Source organism: Ciconia boyciana, chromosome 2 (genome assembly GCF_034638445.1).
Source record: "Ciconia boyciana chromosome 2, ASM3463844v1, whole genome shotgun sequence".
Classification (NCBI taxonomy): Eukaryota; Metazoa; Chordata; class Aves; order Ciconiiformes; family Ciconiidae; genus Ciconia; species Ciconia boyciana.
This window is the reverse complement of record NC_132935.1, coordinates 130,877,513-130,903,852: the sequence shown is the minus strand read 5'-3', so window position 1 is coordinate 130,903,852 and position 26,340 is coordinate 130,877,513. Positions and strand designations below refer to the sequence as shown.

General features: G+C 39.6%; 2 protein-coding genes across 8 annotated transcripts in view; one reads left to right on the top strand and one right to left on the bottom strand.

Annotated features, from left to right (window-relative positions):
* TAX1BP1 (Tax1 binding protein 1) overlaps positions 1-5,807 on the top strand; it is a 66,133-nt gene extending 60,326 nt beyond the window's left edge. For 4 of the 6 annotated variants that reach the window (XM_072854070.1, XM_072854073.1, XM_072854071.1 and 1 more), the window contains 2 exons: positions 3,933-4,018; positions 4,673-5,807. In XM_072854070.1, coding sequence (XP_072710171.1) covers positions 3,933-4,018; positions 4,673-4,874 — 288 coding nt within the window. In that variant the 3' untranslated portion in view covers positions 4,875-5,807. The remainder of the gene's footprint in view (positions 1-3,932; positions 4,019-4,672) is intronic. The other 2 variants (XM_072854072.1, XM_072854068.1) reach the window with 1 other exon arrangement.
* A 1,078-nt stretch (positions 5,808-6,885) lies between these two features.
* JAZF1 (JAZF zinc finger 1) overlaps positions 6,886-26,340 on the bottom strand; it is a 201,325-nt gene continuing 181,870 nt past the window's right edge. Inside the window, exons 4-5 of one of the 2 annotated variants that reach the window (XM_072854066.1) lie at positions 16,417-16,586; positions 6,886-9,221 (exon numbers count right to left, since the gene is read on the bottom strand). In XM_072854066.1, coding sequence (XP_072710167.1) covers positions 9,045-9,221; positions 16,417-16,586 — 347 coding nt within the window. In that variant the 3' untranslated portion in view covers positions 6,886-9,044. Of the gene's footprint in view, positions 9,222-16,416; positions 16,587-26,340 lie in introns of those variants that run through there. The other variant, XM_072854067.1, reaches the window with a different exon arrangement.

Genomic DNA, 26,340 nt, shown 5'->3' with positions numbered 1-26,340 from the left:
GCCTGTGCTTAAAATACAGCATAGGCTGAGCCATTGAGGCCTGGCCTCCCGGCAATTATTGTCAAATTTTCTGTAAAGCAGCTTCAACTAGACTTCTCATTTCAGCTCTTGAGTCTTCAGAGGATGGTTTGCTTTACCATGGGAGAGTGACCGGTTTTAAATGTCAGGTTGAACAGCATATGTAACATCATTTATAAGAATAAAGAATGTGTCATTGGTTATACTAGCTGGAAGAAACTGGGCATTAAGTGATTGTGAACCAAGATGAGTAAGATCTGTGCTCCCTTCATATAGTTCTCTGCTTTACAGGGTACACTTTAGGAGTTTTGTCCATCTGAAATGACAGAAATAGACAGCTGTCAGAGTCCAATACTATCGGACATTTTCTGTGTTTTCCAGAAGTTCCAAGTTACCCCAGGGCCGTGCATGAGAATTTTTAGTTATTGGTGATTGTACACTGTTTAGTGTGACTTGTAATTAAAATAGCTTTGAAATACTCTCAGACTAAGATGAAGTTCTCATTGTTACTGTTTGACCATTCTTTAATTACATGGTAATCTTTGTAATATGCACTTTGAGGTATGCTTAATAGAGATTTGCATTCTTCTTGTTTGGGTTAAGCACAACAAAAGGTTAAGAATTGATCTTTATATACTTGGCCAGGAGCAAAAGTACACTGAAGAGACAGGCTTTCTGTATCTTAACAGCATAATATCAATACATGCTTAGTATTGCCATTCTTACATGGTGCACAGGTCAGAAGCTACTTTAAGGAACACACAGGATGATTTTTACAATTAATCGAACTGGGTCATGAGAAGGCTATATCCTTAGGACATACCAAACTTAATGTTACTTTGACATCAGAAAAGCCTTTTTTTAAACTGTTAATAACTTGTGCGTGCCTTTTGTTGAAGCTAGTGCCTACAAGGCAGCAATGCAGGACGGTGCATGTGTGCCCATGTAGAGGAAAGCATCATAACTCTTTTTCAAATCAAAGGAATGAGGAGGAATGTTATATTTGTACATGGTAGGTAGGGTGTCACACTTGCTAGAAGCTGAAAGGAAGGACAAAAGATGTAAACAATTTCATCTTACCAAGTGACTAGCAGTAACCCAAATGTTTTACAAAAAAAGGGGGGGAGGGGCAAAATATTGAACAAATAACTAAAATAACTACAGTAAATAATGGGAAAAACCCACCCAAAACAAACTAAAAAACCCCACTGAACCTATTAACCTATTAAAGCTTTATATAAGGTGGGCAGGCAGTGCCAATTTTTTAAAAATAAATTTTGTAAATGGCAAACCTTCATATAAATAAGTTTGCATTTTGTTGATTCTAATTAAAATCTTAACTTTCCCCTGGACTGTGGTAGTAGAGCAGAAATATGCATGTAGGGAAGCTCATGCTAAAGCAGTCTACTTCTGCTGACACAGCTAATAGAAATGGATGGAGGGCATTGGTAGGATCAGTTCTACTTGAATAGTGTTGTATGAACATATTTCATTTGCCACTCAGTACACTTTAATTTTTGTGTAATGCATGCAAAAAGACTGAGAGGTTTCCTTTTCTGTTAGGGAAACGAAAATTTCTGTGGTATCCTAACATTTGTATGGAAGGTGGATTTATTTCAGGAATGAGTTCTGTGTTCTGTACAGTTGGGCATTCAGGTTAGCGGTTTCTTTCAGGTCAGTGTAAAGACCCTTTCTAAAAGTTGGGTTTTGTTGAATGCATCAGCAATTTTGAATGGGAAGAGACCCCCATCTGCATCATGCTAGCCGCATAATTTTGGTTAATGCCTTTATACACCAAGTTAATATTTAGTATTGGTAAATCCTGACTGCTTATTCAACTAAAATTAATAACCCTTAATATAATGAATAATGTATGCATTTGTCATTGGGTCTGCTAATCTGTCCTAAATAAAGCTTACTTAAGGAATTTGAGGCTGAAGAGCCCTTTCACCAGAGAAGTACCTCGTCCACCTTGTCACTTGCAACCAAGTATTAATACAAGTGCTGTGACAAAAATGCCCTGTGTTCAAGAATGAGTGAGTGACAAACAGTAAAGAATTATAAGAAAGTCTTTTCTAAAGGATTTAAATGTTAATTAGGCCTGTGTTTGTAGTGGAACTATTTTTTTGAAGGAAGATGCGCATTCATTTTCTCAGGTGAGTCCTGGTCTGCTCACAGTCTGGTATTCAGCAAATTTGTCATGTTTTTGGCACTATATAAGCTGTAGCATTGTAGCACAAGAGTACTTTAAATAGTTTTTCTTCTTTAACACATACATCCTACCTCTTTCGTGACAAAAGGAACAAATAATATTTTAAAACCCATATGCCCTTTTTACTGCAGGTGCAAAGCAAGCAAGGTAGACAGGAAAATATGTCTGTTGCTAGCATCTGTCACAGCAAGCCCCACTAGCTGCTTAATGGAAATGTTAAATGGTTGAAACTAAACAGCTGTTGTCAGGAGAAGAAAAATATTGAGGGATCTTCCCATCCTGCCTTGTTGCCATTAACTCTTTGTAAGGATGTTAAGTATGTTAGCCTAAAAATGAAATATGTCTGAATATATGTATTGGTTATCTGTATAAAACATATAGCATGTATGCTGTTATATATGGTCCTTTGCGCATCCATTTTTGAAGATCTGCTAGGTAATTCATAATTCTTGCATGTAAGGCGTCTTTGAGATGAAAAGAAAAATGAACTAGGAGTTGGAGTTTCAAAAATCTGGCTGAATTTACTTGTATTCCCACCTTGAGATGAATAGCTTTTGTGCTGCATTATCTAATAGCAGAACAGAACCAAGATGCTGTATAGCAAATAGTTTTCTACTGCATGAAGAATGGGTTTACAAACACAGTTCTGATTTTCTTCCTGCTTTCTTATTTTCCTTTTGTGTCGTTTTCTTCCCCTAATTGTGTTTGCTTACCTCACTGTGCTTACTTAAATCTTAATTAGTAATAATGTCATCACAGAATAAGAAACCCAACCCCCAAACCTGCAAAATGGAGGTGCCCTGACCCCTTGCTTGTCAGAAGGGAACTCTTAGAATCCAGTCACTGTAGGTGCTCTTCATTTTTTCTGCTTGAGAATTTCCCATTGCCGGCAGATTTCTCTCTCTTGCGGGAAGTGAGGAGCAGCAGCATATTCCCTGGAGGCTGACCTGCCTTCCTAACCCGAGAGAAGCTCTGAGGCAAACCTGCTTGTCCATCAGCAGAGCGATCCTCATCAGTGCCTGCTGCTGCTATTTATGTGCTGTTAGTGTCTGTGAAGGGAGAGCACAACTGACAGAGCTGATGAGAGGAAGCAGCCAAACAGGGCAATTTAGCTGATGAGCCTGACGGCAGCCTGAAACGTGTGACATGCTTGGCTGGTGAGAGCGGCATAGGCAGATCACTCAAAACTGACCGTTGGGAGGCAAGCATGTGAATCGAAATCAATGTCTTTTTTCCCCTTGCTGAAATTTAAATTGACAGCTTTTTAAAGTCTGACTCGACGTTCTGTTGTCTAGAATTTATTTTTGAGTTTGAGCTCTCGATAAAACGCTACTATGGTCTGTAGTGTGATGCCCTGCATTCAGTTTAACACAGGTTTTTCTGTTCCGACTTGGCCCCCAGGCATGAACAGTGAGGTGACCTGCATTTCCTTCGTTACTGTGTTAGTAGAAGCATTCTAGCAGTACTGGCACAGATTTCTGCTCTAGGTACATGGTCAAAAGGCAGCCTGTGTTTCGCTTTTCCTGTTCATTAACCACGTCTCTCTTTTGTACACTGAAGTAAAACTTAATGCTGCAGAGATTATAAAACCAAAGGTAAATTTCATCCATGTTTACACTTGGTAACAAAAAAGTATTTGGAGGGGAAAGAAAAAAGCTGTTTCTAGTGGGTATTATTTAAAATATTTCCTCTTTTTTCATAGGATGATGACAACACTGTACCTTCTGCTCCTGATCCTCCAAGTCTTCTCTTGCACGAACATGGAACAGGTTTCTGCTTTGATTCCAGGTAAATGTTATCTTTTATTGGTCTTTAATGGCATGGATAGGTTTCTATATAACTGGACTTATTTACTCAGGGGTGGGGGGGTGGAGATGAAAAACTATTAAGCATTTTCAGTAAGTGTTTGGTTTACAGTTAACTGTCAGAGAATATGCTGTTAGGCTGGGTAGACTATTTGTGTTATACCTTATTCTGACAGAACGTGGACAATTTCTTCAGTAAATGAATGAGTAACTTTTGTTTTTTCCTCTCTCTTTCCAACCTAATTGTGAACCTAAGTTTAGAGCTTTTATAAAGTGTTATGTTTGCTAAGAGCAAGCATTTATGAGCAGAGAGAGTGGTTTCCCATGAAACTGCTTGGCCATTAAGACATTCAATAGATTTGTATTCAGTGGTAGCTGGAATTATGTCAAAATTATGTTGCTTTTAAAATGCCAGGTTATTTTGGAATTCCTGTGTAAAACTACTTTAACTATTGAGCACTTTCAGCAAAGACCTTTAAATTAGCTGTATGATACTTGCTTAGATGCACAGTCTGCTCAAATTTAAGTTTGTAGTAAAGCTCTTAACGTTGGTGGCAACAGGATCTGACTTTGATATTCTGCAATAACAGATTAAGTAACTGTTTCCTTTTTTCTTTCTCTCCACCTCCTCATGAAGTTTTGATGTGCACAAGAAGTGCCCTCTTTGCGATGTGATGTTTCCACCGAACTACGATCAGAGCAAGTTTGAGGAACACGTTGAGAGTCACTGGAAGGTGTGCCCCATGTGCAGTGAGCAGTTCCCGCCTGACTATGATCAGCAAGGGTTTGAGAGGCATGTTCAGACGCACTTTGATCAGAACGTATTAAATTTTGATTAAATACTTTGTTTTGCAGTGTAGCTTACAAACCCACACCTTTGAGTAGTCCACCTACGGAACAAAACCAGTGCAGCTTTCCTGTAACAGTGCAAACTTCTGATTAAAAGCTAATGTACTCTAATGGGAGCCGTGACAAATCGTGGCTGTAAGCTGCTGTTGGGTTATCTTCTCTCACTACCTAACATTATACTAAAAAAACCCCACAAAACCCCACCTTCTTGTGTATGTAGCTATTTATTCCCCTACTTAGTGGAATTTGTAAGGACACAGGAGTGACTCAGCCTCAGAAAAAATGAGACCAGCTTCATGATGCTCCTCAGCTACGTAAAAATGCTACCAAAACACTTAGGGTTTCTCTTGACCATAACTGAGGTATGTCTAAAAATGTAATAAACAGATGTTTCTCCTAGCAAAGTTGGGTAGTTTTTCTTTGAGTAACAGTTAAATCAGAAAGTTACATTACTTACCCTATGAAAAATATAGTTTTCTAGTACATTTCTGAAATGTAGATGCATGTACTGTGAGATTACATGCTTGCAACAAAAGGAATGGCAAATACTTCAGTCTTACATACAGGATGTTCGCCTTAAGGGATAATGTTCAATTAGTAAGTTATACCTTAAGGCAGTATTTTTGAGTTGAAAGAAACTGCTGTGCTTAAATGCCTAAAAGTAATTGTTTAAAAAAATCATTGCCATTATGTTGCAATTGCATTCAGTAGAAAATATTGTTATATTTTCACAACAGTGAATTGTGTTCCTTTTGGCTTAGGGCTTTTAAAACCTTCTGCGTTTTAATTTTATCTATTTCTTTCCAGTAAGTAAAAATGTGTGTATATCTAAACATTTTATATTTACTTTAACTGTATTAAGTAAATTTGCTTTCCACTTGTTGTACAGTAGTCTTGTTACATTAAAAGCAAAATTATTCATGGAGTCAGTGGTCCTTTTTTCCTGCTGCTCATTTTGAAATAAAACAGAGTTTAGGCTTTACATAGTTACAGTAAATGTTGTTTCAGCTTTGTATGACAAAGAAACTGTTGCTCACCTCTACTTCTGTTCTTTATTTGAGAGACACTCAGGGATTAAGGTTTTGAGTAGCTTCTGTTGTCTGCAGTTCTCTCATGAACACATGCAATATCCTGTTCAATGCAGGATTTATTAAAAGCTGGATGACAGATAAATCTCAGTGTCTTGGGTAGCAGCTACTCCATCAGTCCTCGTGTTCCATTTTAAGTCTTAGGTTGTTTTTTTTTTTTTAACTGTGAACTCCATGTCAAGAGATGGTCTGAGGTAAGGCATGGAAGTACTGAAAGAATATTTTGTCTATTTTTTGTTACCATAACTCACCAGCATATGGAAACAGAACAGGCTATAAAACCAAAATATTATGAGTTATCATATTATTAAAGACTTATGAAGTCTCAGAGGTTGGTATCCCACACAGGCAGGACAACCTCAAAACCTGGGACTTCTCCTAGATGTGTGTCTATACAGGGGATTACTTAAAAAGTTTCCCTGTTAAATGGCCACCCTGATGTGGCTGCTTAAAATAACCTACCCAGTGAGTTCGCAGGTATGTGACAGAAGCCAAATAGCTCTCCCACAACCTAACTGAATTAAAACTTTCATGACTTCTCCTTTCATTAGTGAGAGCCACTTCATTTCTGAAAACCCTTAGAAGAAAGGTAACCCATACCCTACCAATAAATGGGGGCTTCTGTAGCATCAATGCAAATTCTATCTGCTAACCTCAGCCCTCTTGCGATGGTGGAAGGAAACAGCCTGTGAAATCTGAAGTCCTTTTGGCCGATTAAATCAAAATACTCCTTTTTTTTTTTTTTTTTCTCTCCAGGCTGTAGCATTCTGTGTAATTTGGAGCATTAATGGTGTTTACTGAATACAGAGTTTGATGATACCAAAGTAAAATATACAAATAAAAGACTATATACAGACCAAGGACTTAACTCTTCAGGTTAGGAATGAGCAAAGAGCAGTCTTTTTAGGTCAGAGGCAGTTTATTTTAAATGTGATTTGATTTACATTTATAAGCAGCTTTCTTGACAGGAATTCTTTAAGTTGCCTTCAGTTCTAAAACAAACCTCTGTCACTTTCAAACTTAAAGTACTTTGTCCCCAACAAAACATATGAAAATATAATTTAAAGCACACTTTTCACAGACACAGTACAATACATTCACTATACACAGTATAACAAAATAGTCCCATCTTTACCTGTTTAATAATACTGTCACAATGAATAGGTAAATAGAAACTGGATTTTCATTTTTATAGTTGGAAGGAATTTACATGCAACAATGGTGTTTTATGACTGTTTAGCTGTTGAATGAACTTACCCAGCCTGTAGTTTCTTGCACTAGGAGCAGAGCCAAAATGTATTTGTTGGCCAGATCTGTTGCCAAAACTGCAGAAGGTAGGAAGTGGCCAGCTGGGGCCCTTTGTGTACCAGTAACTCTCATGTCTGGATCATCCTTTAAAGCCAGCTGACAGTACTGTATGACACAACCACCATCACCAAAAAAGTGATGTTTTATTTTGATTCGTGTGTTCTAAACGCTTATTCATTAGGATGATTCTTAAGTGTTTTAATGAGACTTTTACTCTGCTGGAGAATAGGTAATCCTCATCCTTACAACGTTTTCCTTTAAAGCTTTGGGGGGAAAAAAAAAGGGAAAGCTCATTCCTCCTTTATTTGAGCTTTCTTTTGCACTTAAAAGAACAGGAATGAAGCAAAGGCGATTGCTGTGTTTAACACAGTGCCTTCCTCCCTCACCCTCACCGTGCAAGAAGTGTTTCTGGGCGGGGGTGCCCACCTCTGCTCCTGGCCAGCTCAACTCCCAAGAACAGCACTTGTGAGAGAAGAACGCTGAAGGCAGGATGGTAAGCAACAAATGTTCAGGTATGGTCCAGACATGAAGCGTGCTCATGTTGGCTTTTGTTTTAAGTCAGTCTCTGACCACCTGCTGCAAGAAGCACTTAATCTTCAGTAAGGCTCATATGTCGTATTTCAGCAAAATTAACTGTAAAGCTAAACAGACACTTCCACATGGAATGCAGTGACCTACAATGAGAAGCAAAAAAACGCACAAAGAAAATCTCAAAGTACAATGAACACAAGGGAGAGGCATTAGAAACTCCCTTAGCACAAATCATGGACCTCCTTAAACCATGCGTAGAATTTTTAATTTTTATTTGCAACCACAGGCACATGCTCGTACAGTAGTTGCAAGAATTGGCAACACATAAAACATTAAATCTGTTGGCAATAGAGAACTACAAAGTGCTTTAAAACTTCATCTGAGATGAAGATAATTGTTTCTCACACACACATAAATTTGCACTTAAGTATTTCCAAGTGTCTTTCTAACAGATAGTTCAGGGGTAAATATTTAGTTGGACTGGGATATTGGTCCTCAAAAGTTTGATGGGCATGAACATAATATGACATCTTGTACAAAAAAAATAGTAATTTCTAACACTAAAGTGATTGTTTACTAGTTCGAATGGCAAGATTTTCAGCATTTCAAGAGGGAAAAAAAAAAAGATTTGCAAGATAATATAAAATACAGCAAGCACACCTTTTTATGTATGTTATTTAAGTATGAAAATATTTTTAGCATATTATGTTAAACATTCTTTCTTATTTATATTTCCATTACCTAAAAGACTTGCTACTCCACTGATAACTCCATTACGTAAGGCATGTTAACTATAGTTTGACGAGGATGGTATTGTTTTGGTTTTTGCACACACATTGACAGATGCATTGAAAGTCTTCATCACGCTACAATCTTGAAAGGATGTCAGTGCCAAGCTCTCCTCCTCTCGCTCCTATTCAACACTTCAGTACAACTAAATACGCAACGCCCCCCCAGATTCTTTCCTGTTTTGGAGAAAAATGTTCTGAAGAACCTACAGCTTTTATAGCACCTTATCTCAAAGTAATGAAAATGGGTATGATGATTACATGTGCAAATGTACAAAATCATTAACTCTACAAAGATACATCATTCCAAAATTACAGAAAATTTTAAAGCATGCATTTAATTTTTTTTTTAAAGGGTTGCTGAATGCTTCCCCTGAAAAAGGTGGCTGTTCTCAAAATCAGCAACTGCTGGTGAGGGTTTCTTGGCACATTTGTGACCAGCATGTTATTGCTGCATCTTCCTGATAATCTCAGCAGACACGGGGGGATGGAAATTGATTGTGTGGTGCCGCAGGCCCTGAGCTGTCTTGTAACTCTTTCCACAGCGACATTTGAATGGTTTGCGTACGCGGATTTGCGTTCTGTGGCCGTTCTTGGCATGGTACTTTATACCGTTCACATTCTGTGAGTGAAAAAGTAAAATGTTAGTGGTCAAGTGGTCTGATCGTGGCTGGGCTTCCTGTTAAAAAACCAAAAAGTGATTAATGTTACGGGCAAAATCACACAAATTGCTAGGAACTCCCGCTAGGTCTTAGGCATGTGTTGGGCTTTCAAGATACAAGGTGGGACAAGAAGGAGAATAATCTGTGCGGTTCTAATGCATGCAATTTGTCTGCCTGAGTAATCTGGACTTTTATCTCCCAATGTGTGGCACTTTCCAAAAAGTACCATTTAATGGGTTCACACAGGGATGTTCTTTGCTTCCTGACTTTTTTTTTTCATATAGCATTGACAAATTTTATTCAGAGGTTCATTTGCAGGCAAACAAAGGATTGGCAGGAAGACTTGAGTCACACTTCTTCAAAAAGCTGAAGCTCCTCCCATGGTGTGTTTGTTCCGTTTTGTGTCATTGTTTCTAGATATGTCTTTAGGCACCAGCAAATTCTGATAGCTTACACATTGTCTCCAAAGAATTAACTGCAGGGAACACTTAACTTTTAAAGAGTTACACAGGGCACTTAAAAAATAATCCAGAGAAGCTGTCTTCAAAACAGCTATTGTTTGGGAATATTCTACAGCTAAAACTAGAGAACTGATCTCCACTGTTGTTTGGAAAGAAAGAACAAAAACCAGCACCACAACACACTTACCCTTATACTGGCACAGTCAGGAGACAGGCAACGCTTCTGCTAGATTAATCAAGAACCTTACTAAACGTAAATCAAAATCATACCCCTGTCCTCCTTTTCACATCTTTCTGGCAGAAGTGGAAGAAGCTGTTGCGGTCTCACTAGTATGTGATACTGCTTTATCTAGGGTTCATCTTACTGGAGTCTCTCTTATCTGCTTCCACTAAAAGAGCTTGGATTTTGGATAAATAAGGAAAGGCGAACTGTCTTTCATTAGAGCTTTTCCTAGGAAGAAAAAAGATGCCAAGACAGTTTGTGACAAAGGCACAGCTCTGAGGCTCTGCTGTGTCCTCTCTGAAGTTTCCGGATAGGTATCTCAGGGTTTTTTTTTAAACTATTAAAGAAAAGGCAAAATTAATTAACAGCATGGATATTAATTAACCCACTAAATTAAAAGTTTCAGGGATTTTGTCTTTGCTGAACCACTGCCTGGTGTTACACATAACAAAAGTCCCCTTGGTTCTTTTTAAGCAGCAAGTTCGGTTTTATTAATGTGCAGCTTACAGTAAGAGGAAGCTCCAGCTTGGAACTCGCAGCAATTAGACAAGTAAGTTAGTTAGGCAATTTGTTTAAAAAAAAAAAAAAAGAGAAAAAGCCTTCAGTAAACAGAACAGAGCTACAACTCCTAGAACTTCAGAAGACTCCATATATATCAGAAAGCAAACCCCAGAAAGGCACGAGGTTAACACCTTCAATACCACTCTCCTGCCAACATTCCTCTTCTCCTCCTCTAACCTCCTAATCCGACGACTTCTGAGTCAGAATCTCAAGTGTTATGTCCCACTCCTGAGAGAGGCAGTCCCCCTGCGTGCTGCCCTCCGCTGCCCGGCTCTAACCACAGCTCGCAACAGCAAGCAAAAAAAGTATAAGGAACTTACAGCTCCTATCAGGAAAGTAATTGCAAAAGAAACCACCCAGTCTCCCAGATAGCTATGGTGTTCTCACAACGTAAAATGCCGGTCATTATTTATTATACATTAACTGTGCAATGGCAGCAATGTATTTTTAATCTTTAAGCAAAAACAGTTCTCCAGTTTCAATCATAAAGCTGAGCGTGGTACTGTTCTCATCAGAACGCGTAATGCCCAGTGGAGTCCGTACCACTGAAGTGACATTTGAGGGCAGCCTGGGTGTCTGGAGAGTCTGATTTGTGGAAATCCTTTAGAAAGAAAAAATTAGCCTAAAATACCCACTCTGGAACAAGGGTATGGTGCAAGACTCCAAGCAACTGCTCTGCCCACAAATTCATGCTTCTCTCCTCTAGAGCATCCAGGCACTGAATCCTCACTTAAAGTTGCAAGTCCAGCCCCAAAGTTGTCCTTAAAAATACTGGACAACTCCTGCCCAGCTGTCATCTGAGATGTGGGAGATGAAAATCTTCAGTCTCCAATACAAGCCAGACATACGAATACAAGCCTTTAGTGCAGATTACTTCTGGGTGAAGAGTATTCGGAGGAGGTAGAATGCTGTACCACCAAGACAGACAAGAGCACATGAAAGCTACAAATCATCCTCAAGAGCAGTCAAGTGAATTCCCTGCAAGTTATCTGAGATCCTGAGGCAGCTTTTAGATGGTTTTGCACATAGTTACAACCTTCAGCACCGCAGGACCGTTGGGGTGAGGGGGCCAGGAATGTCACTGGATGGCATGAGGACTGTCATAAGGCATCTGTCAACACCTAAGGACCTGTGCCTTCAAAAGAGAAAATCTGGGGGTGACCTGCTAAACCTTTGCTACTGCAGTGAAATTTTAAAAACAAAGCTATCCCCAAACCCTATATATATTTTGGCAACTACAGAAACCTGTCTAGACTTTCAATTTTTGTAAGAAATCACTTTAAGATGCTTTTAAACTAGTATCAATTGCTACAGATGCCACAAATCTGCAATCACAAATATCCTCACTATTCCATGCCAATGGCACTCTTCTCCTGATCCAGATTTTTTAATGATCCACTCAGCCTCAAGTATACCACGCGCTTTGATGAAGGGGGAAAAGTACTTTCAGGCAGAAAAATTTAAGGAAATGCTAAACCAGAAACCTATGTGGAATGAATTGGGCCATGGATGGTTTGAAATATAGTAAACCACGCAGAGTATGAGGAGCTAGTATAGCACGAAATTTGACCTGTACTCCTGTCTAAAAGAAAACTGTTGTTAGAATTACAGTCGACTCTTCAGCACTTTTTCCACTGCTGTAATGTAAACACTTTGTTGTATGTCTGGGCTGAGTTTGTTGAGGTATGGCAAAACCCACTGCCAAACTCATACATCACTTTTATTGCTCTGGTTACTTAGGTTGCTCATTATTTACTCTCACAAATGATTGAGGAAGAAGATGGCAGTATAGAAGGGCACTCTAAAATCTTAAACAGGAGGAAACAATTATTAACCTCGGACCAGATCAGGAGGAGATAGGGGAGTTTAGACTGGCACTACCTGGTTTGCATGGACACAAGGACACTTGCTGGGCAGGGCCCCTTGCACAGCAGTACTCATGAAGCCACTACGCTGCAGAGAGCCTACCACCCCCTTCGAGTAGGAAAAGGGACGTCAAGGATGGTTTGGGGGGATTTCTTGTTTCAGACTTGGACATTCATATATGTTTTTGTATCTCCTGGCTGTTCCTTCTGAAGTTCTTCTTTGTGGGTCCAGTTCCTCTTTGCTCAATTTGCAAGCTCTGGCTTGCTCCTTTCTTTTGAGTAAATTCCCGTCTTTCCCTCTCTCATGTCAATATTCTCTCTCCCTAAGCTCTGCCGAGTCTCACTGCTCTTAGATCAGCCTTCCCGGGGGTTTGCCACACTTGACAGGCCTAGGACCCTCATCCCATTACATGCCAGAAAGACAAGACCAATGCCTCAGCATTCTTGGAAGGTACCACTTCTCCTCTTGCCCAAGGCCAAAAAGCAGTCATAGCATATAAGCTACATTTTGTATGCACAGAATTATATTATTCCTTTATTATTGTATTTGCACAAACTAGAAAAATTATGACAAATACTGTAGGGTTTTCTCTATCATAGTATATATGCATTATTTGTGGAGGTTTTTGTATCTATCTATTATGTATCAAACTTCATTTGCTCTTTGGAAGTTGCCTGAATGAGTTTATCTACGCCATATACACATTTTGAATGTCCTTCTCCAGAGCTAGAGACCAAATAACTGGCACACATAAATGGTATTGAATAAAAGGAAAACTAATTGCCACCTTCGTAAATCCACACTTTAGCTCCTACAGGTGGCATTTTGCAAACCACGTTAACTACTCAATACCCACACACTTCTGGACAGGGCATCTAAATGTGGATGTAGATCCAAAATCTGGGGAGGGTGAACTCCACAGAAACAAGTCTAAGATCTTTGGATTCCTTTGAATCATGCAGATGATTTTCTAAAAATCAAATTTAAGGCATCAAATACAAATCATATGAAGAAAAAAAATAATCCATAAATGGCAAACTATAAAATACTTGTAATTTGTTCTCTAGGTCAGTAACCATAATTAGAGAAGAAGAAAGCAAGCTTCAGAAATTAGTTCAGAGGCTTGTGTTTTAAGCATCCAGAAGTCAGTGTGCTCCAGATGCATTTAGCTGTTTCTGAATATCCCACAAACAAATTCACATATCATTTAAAAAAGAAAAAAAAATGGTTTTTTTCCCCCAGAATCTTCGGCTCCTCAAGAAAATCTATGCCATACTATACAGAGTACCAATACATATTATAAGCAAGCAATTTTATTTCTTAAAAAAATAAAGTTCCTGAAGAACAACTAAATGTTTATGACTCAATTCGACTGCACTGCCTACGGGAAACTGCCAGGAGATAGCAGCTGGGCAGGAGGCCAGTAGGGTCTTCTGATACTCATCTGCGTTTGTGTATAAACATGTTCTCATTACAGTTTCCATTGTCCGCCCCAGCCCATTCCTTGGGAGTATTTGTTGTACTCATTCTTGTCTTATTTACCTTTCCATAATGACTTTTCAGTGCAGAGGCCACCTTTTATCCTTGTACATTGTTTGCAAAAAGGAGCCCCATCCCTACCGGGTCCTTTAAGCAGTACTGTAATACAAATAACACATCTAAAAATAACATTTCTGCTTCTCAAACGTACGTCACCTAAGGCCAGACAAAAGAAAACTGTGTATATTCTCCTTTCCTCCTCGCTCCCTAAAGGAATGCATCCTTTCTCAGCCGTAAAGTCAACCTGGCAATTACTGTATGTGCATGTCCGTGTTCCTGTTTGGAGCTCTATAATTGTTTTACAGCCCTGACTGTGATTATCCAGTACCCACCAGAAAATCCCAGTGCTTTGATCACAGGACTCCCTACCCAGACTCTGCAAATAATTCATCAGAGGAGGGGGTTAAGCAGAAGGAAGATGAAGCGGAAACAAGAAACACAGCTGACACAAAGCTAAAAGGAAGGAAACAAAGCTAAAAATGCAAAAAGAAAAAAATTAGGCTGAAAAGAAAAAAGGGAGGAAACAGAGCCCACAGAAAAGAGAAATGAGGTGAGTCAGAGTTTAAGGAAATGTGTTTTCCTATCAGGACTAAACAGAGGTGAGTCTCTTAGGAAAATACGGTACTTTTTATTTGCTGCTGCTCTCTGTCTGTCAGCCTCTCTAAGGGCTGTTAATTTGTTCCCTGTCCAACTGTTCTAACATTAATGGTGTACAAGATATCCCTTCGACAGTCCTCATGCATTTGAGATGAAGGTAGTGAGATAGCAGAAGCAGGCAGAAACAGCTTGCTTATTTGGGCAATAAAAAGACAGAGGGCTGGCAGTCAAACAGAGAACAGACAGGATATAGCAAATTACAGGGTTCTCCTTCTAGCCTTTGCCATTAAGTGACTGTTTTCTGCAATGCATAGATGCCCTGTGGGCACAGGGACTTCTAACAATCACCATGGCTTGTTTGCTTCCTGAGCTAGGGATTTAGCTTTTATACTATACCCTTCATCTGGCACAGCTTCTACCACACACAAGAAAAGTATTAATCTTGAATAATGTGGGTATATCTGCAAAGCAATAATTGCAAATAGCCTGAAAACATCTTTCCCTCTGCCCTGCCCCTGGAGATGGTGTTCAGTTTTTCCTGTAACTGAAGAGAATAACCATGACATAGTTAAGGCTAATCTCTACAAAAAAAGACTTGTATGTCACTGAGGAATGAGCACGCTGCTTTCTTGCTCATGTTTTAAATAAGTATTGTCAGTATTAACTGATCTATATAGGAATCCCAGCCTTGTGATTTGCTGCTATGGGAGCTGCCGCAGTCCAGAACAGCTGCAGCATCACTGAAACACGTTTTCGTCTACTACACGATTTCATGCACAGTTTATTCATTCTTGTCACAACTGTTTTATCTCAAATGTTATTGGTCTTCCTATATTTCTCTTTCATATTTCTGTTCTCTTTTAAGTCCCTACTTTTCAGTTATTTAAAGGAGAAGCCATAAAATAAAACTAGTATAAACCCAACCCAACCACCAGTGCTTTTTCTAGGGTATAGGTCAGTGGTAGAATTTTTCAGTACTTCATGCAAAAACTTCAGAAAATGATTTAGAGGAACTATGCCAACATGCTATTTCTTTTCCCAAATTTCAATGACTGTAGAATGCCATACTGAAGTCCAAGCTGTTCAATACAATTTCATCTGTCCCTGCACCGGTTCATGTGAAGCAGTACTCCTGTCCTCACAAAACTGCGGCATGTTCTATACCAGCCAGCTCAAGGTTCAAAGTTAAAGATACTTCACCCCTATAAACAGACAAAAATTTTTCATGCCGGAGAGTAATTTAAAGGGGGGGGAGTGTGTGGAATTGTTTCCCAGCATGTCACACAGAGGGATGCAAGCCCTGCACATGGGGCCAGACACTGGTGGCTGTGCAGACAGGTCACAGGGACTCAGACCCAGGACAGAACGATGCCAGAATTTCTCCGAGGCTCTGCCTTTCCTAGGTGACCTCTGACTTGCAAAATGTTAACCACCACCTTCCGCACATCACCTATACCAGGAAAAGTACCCTGGGCACAGTCTCACTAAAGGAGAGGCAGTATCTCTAGCAGTTAAGCAGAAGGAATTCATTCTGGCACTGATGGGCAGAAGCTTTTTATTTAGTGTCTCTGAAAGGGACCCAAGAGATTATTTTGCTGGTAGTACCTCCTGCATTCTGCAGTTAATTGGTCTAAATAATAGAAAGCTAGTTAAAATGTGTAAAGCGAAAGAGTCACTACATGTAATCTCTCTTGACAGACAGGGATGCAAAAGGCTACATCCTTTGTAAAACTGGTACCTTGGCTGTGCTTGAGAGAAAACAAGTGAATAAAATATGTACTCTGCTAAAATACCACAAAAATAAATGTGAAAAGTCTATTAAATGAGAAAGGTACAAACTGATTTTAGAGGCATCTTCCCCCCTCACTACATCAGTTGGAAATAAGGTAGGTCTGCACTACTGCTTACCTTGTATCTTTTTTTACATCCAGGAACAGGACAGGCAAAAGGTTTCTCATCCCCTCCATTCATGCACATTGAACTAAGGATAGCTTCAGAGCTGATAGCACTTTCTGTAGTCCAGGATTCATCACTGTCTGATTCTTCATAGTCTACTTCCTCCTCATCATATTCACTACCTAGAAAAGCAGGGTAGTGAGATAAAACAAGAATAAATAAGAGCACAGCAAGATAACACATTCTGCATTTATTACATCAGTTACAATGACTTGTAATTTCCCTACTTTTGTCTTTGCTGGAAGACAGTTATTTTTAATTTTATAAACCTATCTTTCTTATATTTATTTATTCATTCATAAAGACACTAGTGGTTCTTTTTCTAATAACCAAGACAGGCATTATTAATGTATCTTCATAAACTGTTAACTGTGTGGCACAGAAAGTTCAAAGGACTGATTTTAAAATGCAGTTTCATTACTCCTCAAACACCAGGATCCCTCCTTCTTTCCCAGTGCCCGAACAGAAAATGTGGTTTTTCCCCCCTGCAATTAAAGCTAATTTTAAGGCTTTTCTTTATGCAATACAATACTGAAGAGCGTAATTCTACAGATCATAAACAGTGTAAAATAATATGTTGACAAGTCCTAATGCATTTACTAGCCCTTTGGAATTAATAGGAATTATAGCACAACATTAATAAGAATTATATTGTAGCAATTATAGTTGTGAAATTCATTCCCTCAGGTGTGGGGATAAATTGCATTGTGTGGCTGCCCTGAACAGACCGCATTATGTTCCAGATATGCTACGACAGCCATTTGAGCAGCTGGTGCTGAGTTTATTTATTATTTTTAATTGCAATAACTATTAATGAAATACTCTGAAGAAAGTTAAATGTGAAACAAGAGAAATTAGGAAAGCAGAATTCCAACTATAAAAATACAGTTTAAAAAAAAAAAAAAAAAAAGAGGCAGGGGAGGGAAGAGCCCCAGCTGATTAAAAAGAAAATATATGCACAGAGGGAGAGAGAGGGAAAGCTGAGGGAAACTTCTGTGGTGTCAGCAGGAGGTGGTGCTGTGTTTCCCCTCCCCTTTCTTCTTTCCCTTTCCCAGCTCTGCTAAATTTTATCCTTTCTGCTGAAAGACGATTTGGCTCCGAGTGCTGGAATAGCTCCCGTTATTAAAGACAGTTATGTGACACTTGCATGGCTCTATTTGCTTCCCTCATATGCCCTTTAAGTGCACGCCTCTAAGCAGCTCTATGCGCCGAGAAGAAAATGCAGCACTTTGAAAAAGAAACATCCCGACTTCACAGAGAAAACCCACACTGCAATGTACAATGGGGTCTTTGGGGTTTTTTTGCTTCTGGTGAAACTAAATACACACCTATCATCTCAAATTTTTCCCTTTGGATTCCCCCTCCCCCAGTACTCTCACTCAGACTCGGCACCTCTCCATCAAGTAAAAACGCATGTCAACTGGTAGCTGCAAGTACTCGGGGCTCCTGAGCTTTAATCAGATACTGTAAGTTTGCTTACAGATGTCAGGCTATCCACGTTTCTTTCCTGTGGTTTTCATCCGTACAGGGTGGTGCGCAGATGAGGAAAGATGGATGGTTTCCCACCGTCAACAACTGTCGACATGAGCGCACGCACACATGCTCTGCAGCACATCTGGAAAACTCTGCCCTGCTGACTGCGACTCTTTATCCCACACCGAATGAGCGAAAGCCAAAGAAAGCATTATTGACCTCTTAAAATATTTCTGAACTCTAGGAACAGTTAACCTAAAATGAAGTTAAGAGTTGTTATAGTTTAATTAACTAATAAAAAAATGGAGGCAAAACCACAACTCTGCTGCTACGATTTCCTGCCCTTGATTGTATCTTGATGGAAAAAATTCCTCAAGCTGTTCCTTTCAAACTTTTTAGCTCAGTGGGGTTTTTTTAAGCAAATGCAACAGAAAACCCTATTGTAAATACACGTGTGCACTCACAGGATGAGAAAATATACAACAATTCTAAACACTGATACCAACGATTTCTGCCATTATAATCACCCCCTTGTAAGCCCCCTTAAGAGAGGGTGATTTCCTCCCAAATAGGATTTTGTCCTCCCAAAGAAAACATCATTTGAGACTGTATGACACCTACTAAGGATATCACTACTTTTAGCGATAACAAGGAGCATGCTTTTGTAAAACACCAATCAGTGCTCTATAAAACTTAATATGCAATATGGCATGTATGGGAAAAGATACACAGAACAGTGGGGAGAAGCAGCAATCATTGCAATTACGCATTTCCATAGCTTTTCCTGTACTTTCAGGGCATCCTTTTAATTTTTCTAATAACTTTGTACAGTAAGACCCAATTCTGTAACAACTTTTGCCCACGCTTCACTGACAGGTAAACACATTGAAGGAGAGAGACAGAAGAAATCAAAACGCGTGCGTAAGCATCTGTGAGGTCAGACCATCCTTATGGTTTTCTTTTAATTAACTTACCTGAACAAAAATGCAAGATTTTGTCTAGTAGAGTCAAGAGTTGTTTAAACAGTATAAGCAAATGCTCCATTGTTTTAAGCTTTTAAATCCAGACTTGTCACTATGGATTTTACAAATATGATGAGCTTTTTCAAGTATGAATAACCATATAAATATATCTTTCTTCTTGCACAAAACAGTAATACTAATGGTGCCAAGTACCTGAAAGGCATATTACTTTATACAAAGCTGGAACTGCAGTCTATCACTGCTTTTATCTAACAGTGTCCTACTGAACTAAATTGCTTTGCGCTCTCTTAAAAAAAAAAAAAATAAAAAAAAAAATCCCAAAATGTATTTAAGAGGGTCCTGGTATAAACAACATGCAAAAAACTTACTGTCTTGAAAAAAATTCATTAGCAATAAAAATTTGTCCTTTAAATAATTATGTTGTTTCAGTTACCATAGAAAAACAACACTGATTTACTCAGGCTTTTAACTGATTCCGCCTCAGAATTTAATTTCCTCAGTTGTCAGTGTCTAAGAGCAGCAACCCATGCGGTGCCTCACTGATTGCATGCAACACACGGAGGGGGGGGAACAAAAAGCACAACACACAGGTTGGTGCTGCCATAATAAACAGCCCCTAGATGAGGTATTTTAATTAAGTACTGTAAGGCCGAGGACGGTGGCTTTGCGAAGCTGTTCCCACGCCGAGCAGGAGTCCCTGGCCCTCAGCTACACGTCAGGTGTACAAACTGCAACCCGAGCCGTCGGCTGCTGCTGGCTCCTTCGGGCACCTTGCCAGGGTACCAGCAGCGCGCTGAAGGGGAAGCGCACAGCAGTGCACTTTGATCAAGATACAGCTTGCTTGCTTGCTTTTTGTTAAACTTGGTTGGTGTTTCACAATAATAATTATAAATATTTACATTTTAAAAGAAAAAAAATTAAGCACCTTTGCATGTAACCTATGGCCTGTTCCAGGGTGTAACAACTGCGTGACTTGGCAAAGTATTTGCAGTAACTCTTAAGAGAGCTGGATCATTGATCTCCGCTTGGACGTTGCCATGCACGTGGAGAACAGGATGGTCTGCTGGGGCACGCTGCCCTTCTGGGGGACTGAGCAGAGCCGTTCCTGTAGCACATGTGCTAATGGCCTCACCGTTTCTCGTCATGCAGTACTCAAAGGAAAAATAGTGGAATTAGGCTTCAGAATTCCGAGTAGCAAAAAACTCCCCCAAAAGTCATTGACACACAGTTGTCTAAGATGAAGCATCTAAATATGCGGAGGGGAAAGGGTGATAGAGAAGCACATGCTTTCAGCAAGGTGATGTACAAATACACATTATTATTACCATAACTAAATACTAGTTTTACAACAGCAAGAAAACTGCCTTCTCCACCTCCTTCCTCTGGCAATGCTCTTTCTGAGGCTCCTTGCTAGCTAGCTCATTGCTTATTACCATATCCAGTTTCATCATCTGGCTTTCATTCAGAGACCCTACATAGTTCTACCTCAGTCTAACCTAAAACCAATGTTTTATCGTCCAAATGACTCAGTAACATCTTCCTAATATTGCCCCTGCCCTCCCATGCAATATTCCCTCAGTCCTGGCCCACAAAGCCATTTTCCCTCTCCTCGCTCCAGTGGCCCTGCCAAAGGGCTCACTTCGTCTGTGCTGCCCCCAGCAGGTTAAAAAAATGAAACAAAACAAAACAAAGGCAAGGAAAGAATGCTAGTTTTGGTTTTTTTTTTTCCTGGAATTTCCCATGCTGAGACAATACCACTGCTGCTTAAAGAGGAGGTGGACTCCACTGGTGGAGATGGACTTGAGGTGAGCACAGACTTGAGGTGAACACCACTAGGCACAGTTGGCATAGTATGCCGTATCAGAGCCAGGTATTACATAAAATTACTAGTTATGAAAAGACAGAAAACATACAGAGTCATAAAGTATTCCAGCAAGTTATTTATCTTTTAATTTTTATGCTGCATTTAAACGCAACCCATCACAAGTAAGAAGGCTGTCTGCATCACAGCAGTTTATTTGCCAAAAGTAAACACATGCACAAAAAGGGATTATGATTACTGCCTGCATGGTAAGAAGTCTTTGTAGTGTGATGAAAAGCAAAGGCGCACCATAAAGACTTGCTCTACCTCTTCTTCCAGTGACTTTTTCTATCAAAATCAGCGAGAACATCACTTAATCCAACAGCAAAGATCTCACCTCTTGAATGCCCATCTACTACTTTTTCCAGTAGATGAAGTCAGTAATCTAAATAGCTCAGAAACATTTTGCAGAAAGTTAATCATCTGACATTCTGGAATAGACAACATCCCAGCTACACTGCTGAAAATCTGGAGCCTTATCTTTTATGTTTCTGGGGTTTATTCGGTATTCACACCACTGTAGCCAAGACAAATTCTGCCTTTTGCATGAGTGAATTCGTTCCACCCCAACTTTGAGGATTTTTTCCCCTCAACTTTCAATGAATCTTGGTTCTAGCAGATGCACATCATTTGTAGTTATGTCACTTTTTAAATCTGAAGACTTCTATACTGTGCCTTGAAATATAAAAAAGACAAAGCTGATGAAAACCAGCACAAGCTGTGTGTGCCATTACAATGAATATGATCTATCTTGACCTCTGATCAAGAACATTACAAGTTCTTCCTTTCTTCTCCCAAGAAGGAAAAACAATCCCAAAACATCCTTGCCAATTATTTTTGTGACCAGAAAGTATACATTTATGTATACAATGAATAACTATGAGCAAATAGCTTACTGCAGTGGGAACCAACATTGCTAGTGTCACTGAAAGTTCATGGTAATTTCAATGATGTCTCATAAAAATTCAGCTTCACACTTTGTCCTGTGCAGGACTTGCAGTTTGTATTTCATAGAAACAGTTTTATGAGAGTACGTCTTATGTTAAGAAGTTTGCATTCCCATATACTGTGACAGCTTAATAAAAAAATTGAATTATTAATATTATGTGAATTTTGGTCTAACACTAAAGCACATTTATGAATTTGTCAAACTTCTTCCCTCTGTGCCCGTGGATGCACACAGTCTCCTCCACGCTCACCAGCAGGGAGAACATTCCCACAGCTGATACTCATTGCTGATCTAAAGACATATCAAGTCATTCAAAATAAAATATTCTTCCTTTATATAAAGCACAGGAAATAAATACTAGGGACAATGAAATACAAAACAGTTAAATAACATGCATCATGGCTGCTATGCAAGTCTTCAGTCTAGAAGTTGTAGCAGGACTCTCTTGGCTGTGAGCTGCTAAGGGTGGCACAATGCATTGGCTCGGCAAATTCAGGCAACAAATTTCAGACACTGGATCATCCAAACAGACTAAGCCAGGGTTTTTCCTTTGCTTGCTTTCTTGTTTTGGGCGCGGGGGGAGAAGGGGACTCAGAGGACAGAAAGTGCTTTTCAGCCTTTGTGAAAGGTCCATTCAGATTAATTTCTTGTATTTTCAAAAATACTTTTATCATTCATGTCCACAAAGATGATGTAAACACGTATGTAATACAACTGACGAAAACCCAGGGTAGTTTAAACAGAGCACTGTGTAGCGCTACAGATACTGGTATTTTAGATTGCAAGTGCAATTCCAGTGTTTGGATTAAGCACCTACATAAAGCGAGCACTAGGTTGACCACGGTGAAGGCTGGAGCCTTTGTTCAGCCAACAGGCGCAAGCACACGCAGTTAAGAGTTTTCTCTCTTACCCCAGTAAGTATCTCTGAATCTCGTTCCTGGGAGCGGAGAGGCAAATCTGTTCTCAAAGCCAACTGCTCGCTTGGCAGCTCTGCTGTCACTCGAGGGAGCTGCTTGAGATGGTTATGGTTTGTCAAATGGGCACTTGCCAAGGCTGGCAGGGACCTCCATCCCTCTGCACGATCACAAAAGAGCCATCAAAATAACAATTACAACTTATTATTGACTTGGCCTTGCCCCGAGCCGGGGGGCAGCGCAGGGCACGTCCTGCTGGCCGCTGCCAGCCCCCACGCAGCGGGACCTGCGGGCTGTGTGGTCTGCGGCAGTTGCTGCCGGGCTGCTCTCACACACGCTCGCGCCAGGAGCACGTCCCTCATCTTGCACTTCAGCTGGTGCTGCTGCCAGCATCCTACTCTTCCTCATGACACTAGTCAGAGCAGGATTTGGCCAGAAAAATGTCTTCTGGAGAAACCACCCTTCCTTCCAGTCCTCTCCTAGCTCAGACCAAGTATCAAGCGCTAAATAATGAGCTGTTTAGGAACTATTACTACTCAGAAGAACTAATTTTCTATTGTCTCTGGCTGAAGCAAGGCTCAGTTAGCGCATAAGCACCAAGAGAATTTCAAAAATGTACCTCATGTAATGATGTGAATACAGATTCCAATACAAAGAGCAATATGGTTTTTAACATTATTTTTATGCACAAGGTACTTAAAAGCACCAGCAAAAATAAGTTAGACAAAAAAAATACTTTTTCTTGTTTGCATCATTTGAAGAGTAGCTTTCAGCCAGTAGGGTCTGCTATACCGAAGGAGGGAACATTTAGGCAAGCAAGGATATAGGTAGATGTTTCTGGATATCCTCTACCCTCTCTCACAGTCCACAGAAATGGCAACTGTAACTTGCACAGTCACAGAGCGAGCCTGAAAAGATACTTTCCACAGCTATTTTGGAGGGTAGTACCTCAAACAGGATGAACCCACAAGTAGTTATGCACCCAATCCATGGATAATCACCTTGGTGTTTTAAATGAAATGGTAGATAGGTCGACTCCAACGTTTCAGATCACCTTTAGTTTTCATTAAACATTCAGTGTAAGCTCATGCTGAATTTTAAGTGACTGAAAATTTATTCAATTACAAGGTTTGAATCCACTTTGGAAAGCAGCATGCGAACACTTCAGATCCTACAGGTAAAGTACAGAACCAAATATACTGTATTTTGGTATAGAATGATTTCAGCTGAGCTAGCCTATATGAGAAATCACGCTAAAATCCTAAAAAGCTAAAATGATAAAGGTACAAAATAAACATAAAGGTTTTTATTTAAAGTACTATTAGTATGACATTAGTATTATATATTCTTATTCACTGTCAGTAACATTGGGAACTATTTACACATGAGATCTGCTCACCATTTTGGGCTACAAGAGAAACAGAACTAATAACACTCAGGTGAAAAAAATAGTCCTCCAGAGCCAATATAGGGGTTGGTGGAGCAGCTGGACTCTGTCTGGCCTTAGGAGCAATTGTATGCTATTTTCTATCTTGATATATCTGTATCTTGATATTGGTGTATCAAAGAACAGTCTTTAAAACTAAACCACAGAAAATCCCAATCCAGAGATCATAAATCCACTAAGGAGCTTGCACACCTATATAAGCAGATATGTGACAACTTATTGAATGTATAAATGTATGCAAATAAAACATACATGTAATAAGCTAAGTAAGAAAAAAAATTTTCTCCACTTCCAATTACTTGCGAAACAGCAACTAATCACAAAAACATGCATGCGAAGAACCGATTCTGGAAAAAACAGTCAACTGATACCACGGCATGTGTTTTGTAGAACAGGACTTTCTGAGAACGCTGCAGAGGTGCTAAAGCAAATTGTTATAATGTCACTGCACAATGTGCTGTTGAGGTTTTATGGTCACACTGCGCCAATAGTCTCGGGAAGTTATTTTGCATTCTTACATAAACTTTTTTCCCCAATCCTGTTTTCCACAAAAAAGGGCTTTCAATAATGTACAATCTTCTGTTTATACATAGCACAGGAAAAACATGATAAACCCAAGAACACAATCTCTACTTTAAACATATTTTAAAACTAGATTTCTACAACTTCATGTAAACAAAAATAAGCTGTTAAACGCTCACCAAAAAAGAGCATAACCTTCCTGTAATTAAACGGCAGTGTTTTACACGGCACTTTTTTAAAATCATGAAAATAAAAAAAGTAAATAAATAAATCAATCCGGCAGACCCCTCCCAACTTGAGGCTTAACCTGCAAATTAATGTAACAGCAATAAAACCTATGCCAGCTGGAATCCTTTCTTTCTCTGGCTTTGGCATGAGCAGCAAGAGCAGGTATATGTTTGAAGAAAAACAAAGTAGGACATTTTCCACCCTTAGTCACAGGATGTTAATTGAACTCTGGCAAATGTTTAAAGATATTTTCAAAATGTTCAAGAAAGAATTAAAACCAGTTGGGGCTGAGAAAAAGAAACAATCCATCCTTCCTCCCCCCTCCTCTCCCCCCAAACATCTGTTCCAAACTTATACTCCAAAAACCACAGCGAAGAACAGTCATAATTAATGTTATTTTGGCTTTTTAGTTGCTAGGCCTGCATTCTGAGGTTAGAAATACAAAAATACAAGTTCGGCACACTATTACTGTACTTAAGGACTCTCCTGATACATATAACAAAAAGGCAGTTTTTCTTTTCTTTTCCCCCTTTTTCATAAAAAAGAAGAAAAAAATAGAAATAGTATCAGGAAACAGTTTCATGTTTAAGATAAAGGATTACAATAAAAAGTACCTACATAAATGAACTACAGTTTATGAAGCTATGAAAATACATTTGAGACGTGTTTTATAACATTGGGTTAAACATGCTTTACAGCTGTACAAAAGCTATTCAGCCACTTACAGTACAGGCCATAAAACTGCTAATGCACACAGTCCTTACCCACCCTGACTGCCGTGCACTTTGCCTTCATCAGCGCACAAACCCAGCAAGGATGCACCGAGCTATGACCAGGCTCCAACCCAAGGAATTGCTATCACTGTGCAGGTAGCACTCACTACACAAGGAGCGCCGCTGATTCCAGCAGGATTCAGCTACGTGGGGATTTCCAAGATGCTTCTGGGCTGGACCTTAGACCCTCACGTGTGAATGGGCTGAATCATACCAAAAGGATCCCGTGGCAGGCTGCCCATGGAGGACCAGGGTGCGGCAGAGCTGCAGAGACCCAGGGCAGCTCCGCACTCTTTCAGCAGCTTCGGGCAGAGGGAATTTCATGCTTACGAGCCCCAGGAGGGTTACAAACCCCTAAGCAGCAACAAGGGAGGCAATGGCAGATTCTCCACTTCAATGTACTGAAGGGTGGGAGGATTTATTTTGCATAAAAATATACTTAACACATCTCTCTACCTGCTTTTAAATGCTCTGACCATCTCGATTTAAGAAACTCCATCAGTATAATTTGAAAGATAGCCCTAATGACAATACTCAGAATTACCAGTAAGGACTAAAATGCCTCTTGATTACTGAGCCAGAATCAAGGCTTTTGTCATCCTGCCTACACACAAAATCTACAAGAAAGATCTGTTCTGTTTTTTAATTAATCCTACTTAGTGTTTCTGAGAAAGAAATGCATTTTTAATACCCAAACATAAGAACACATTCAGTGGGGAGTCATGT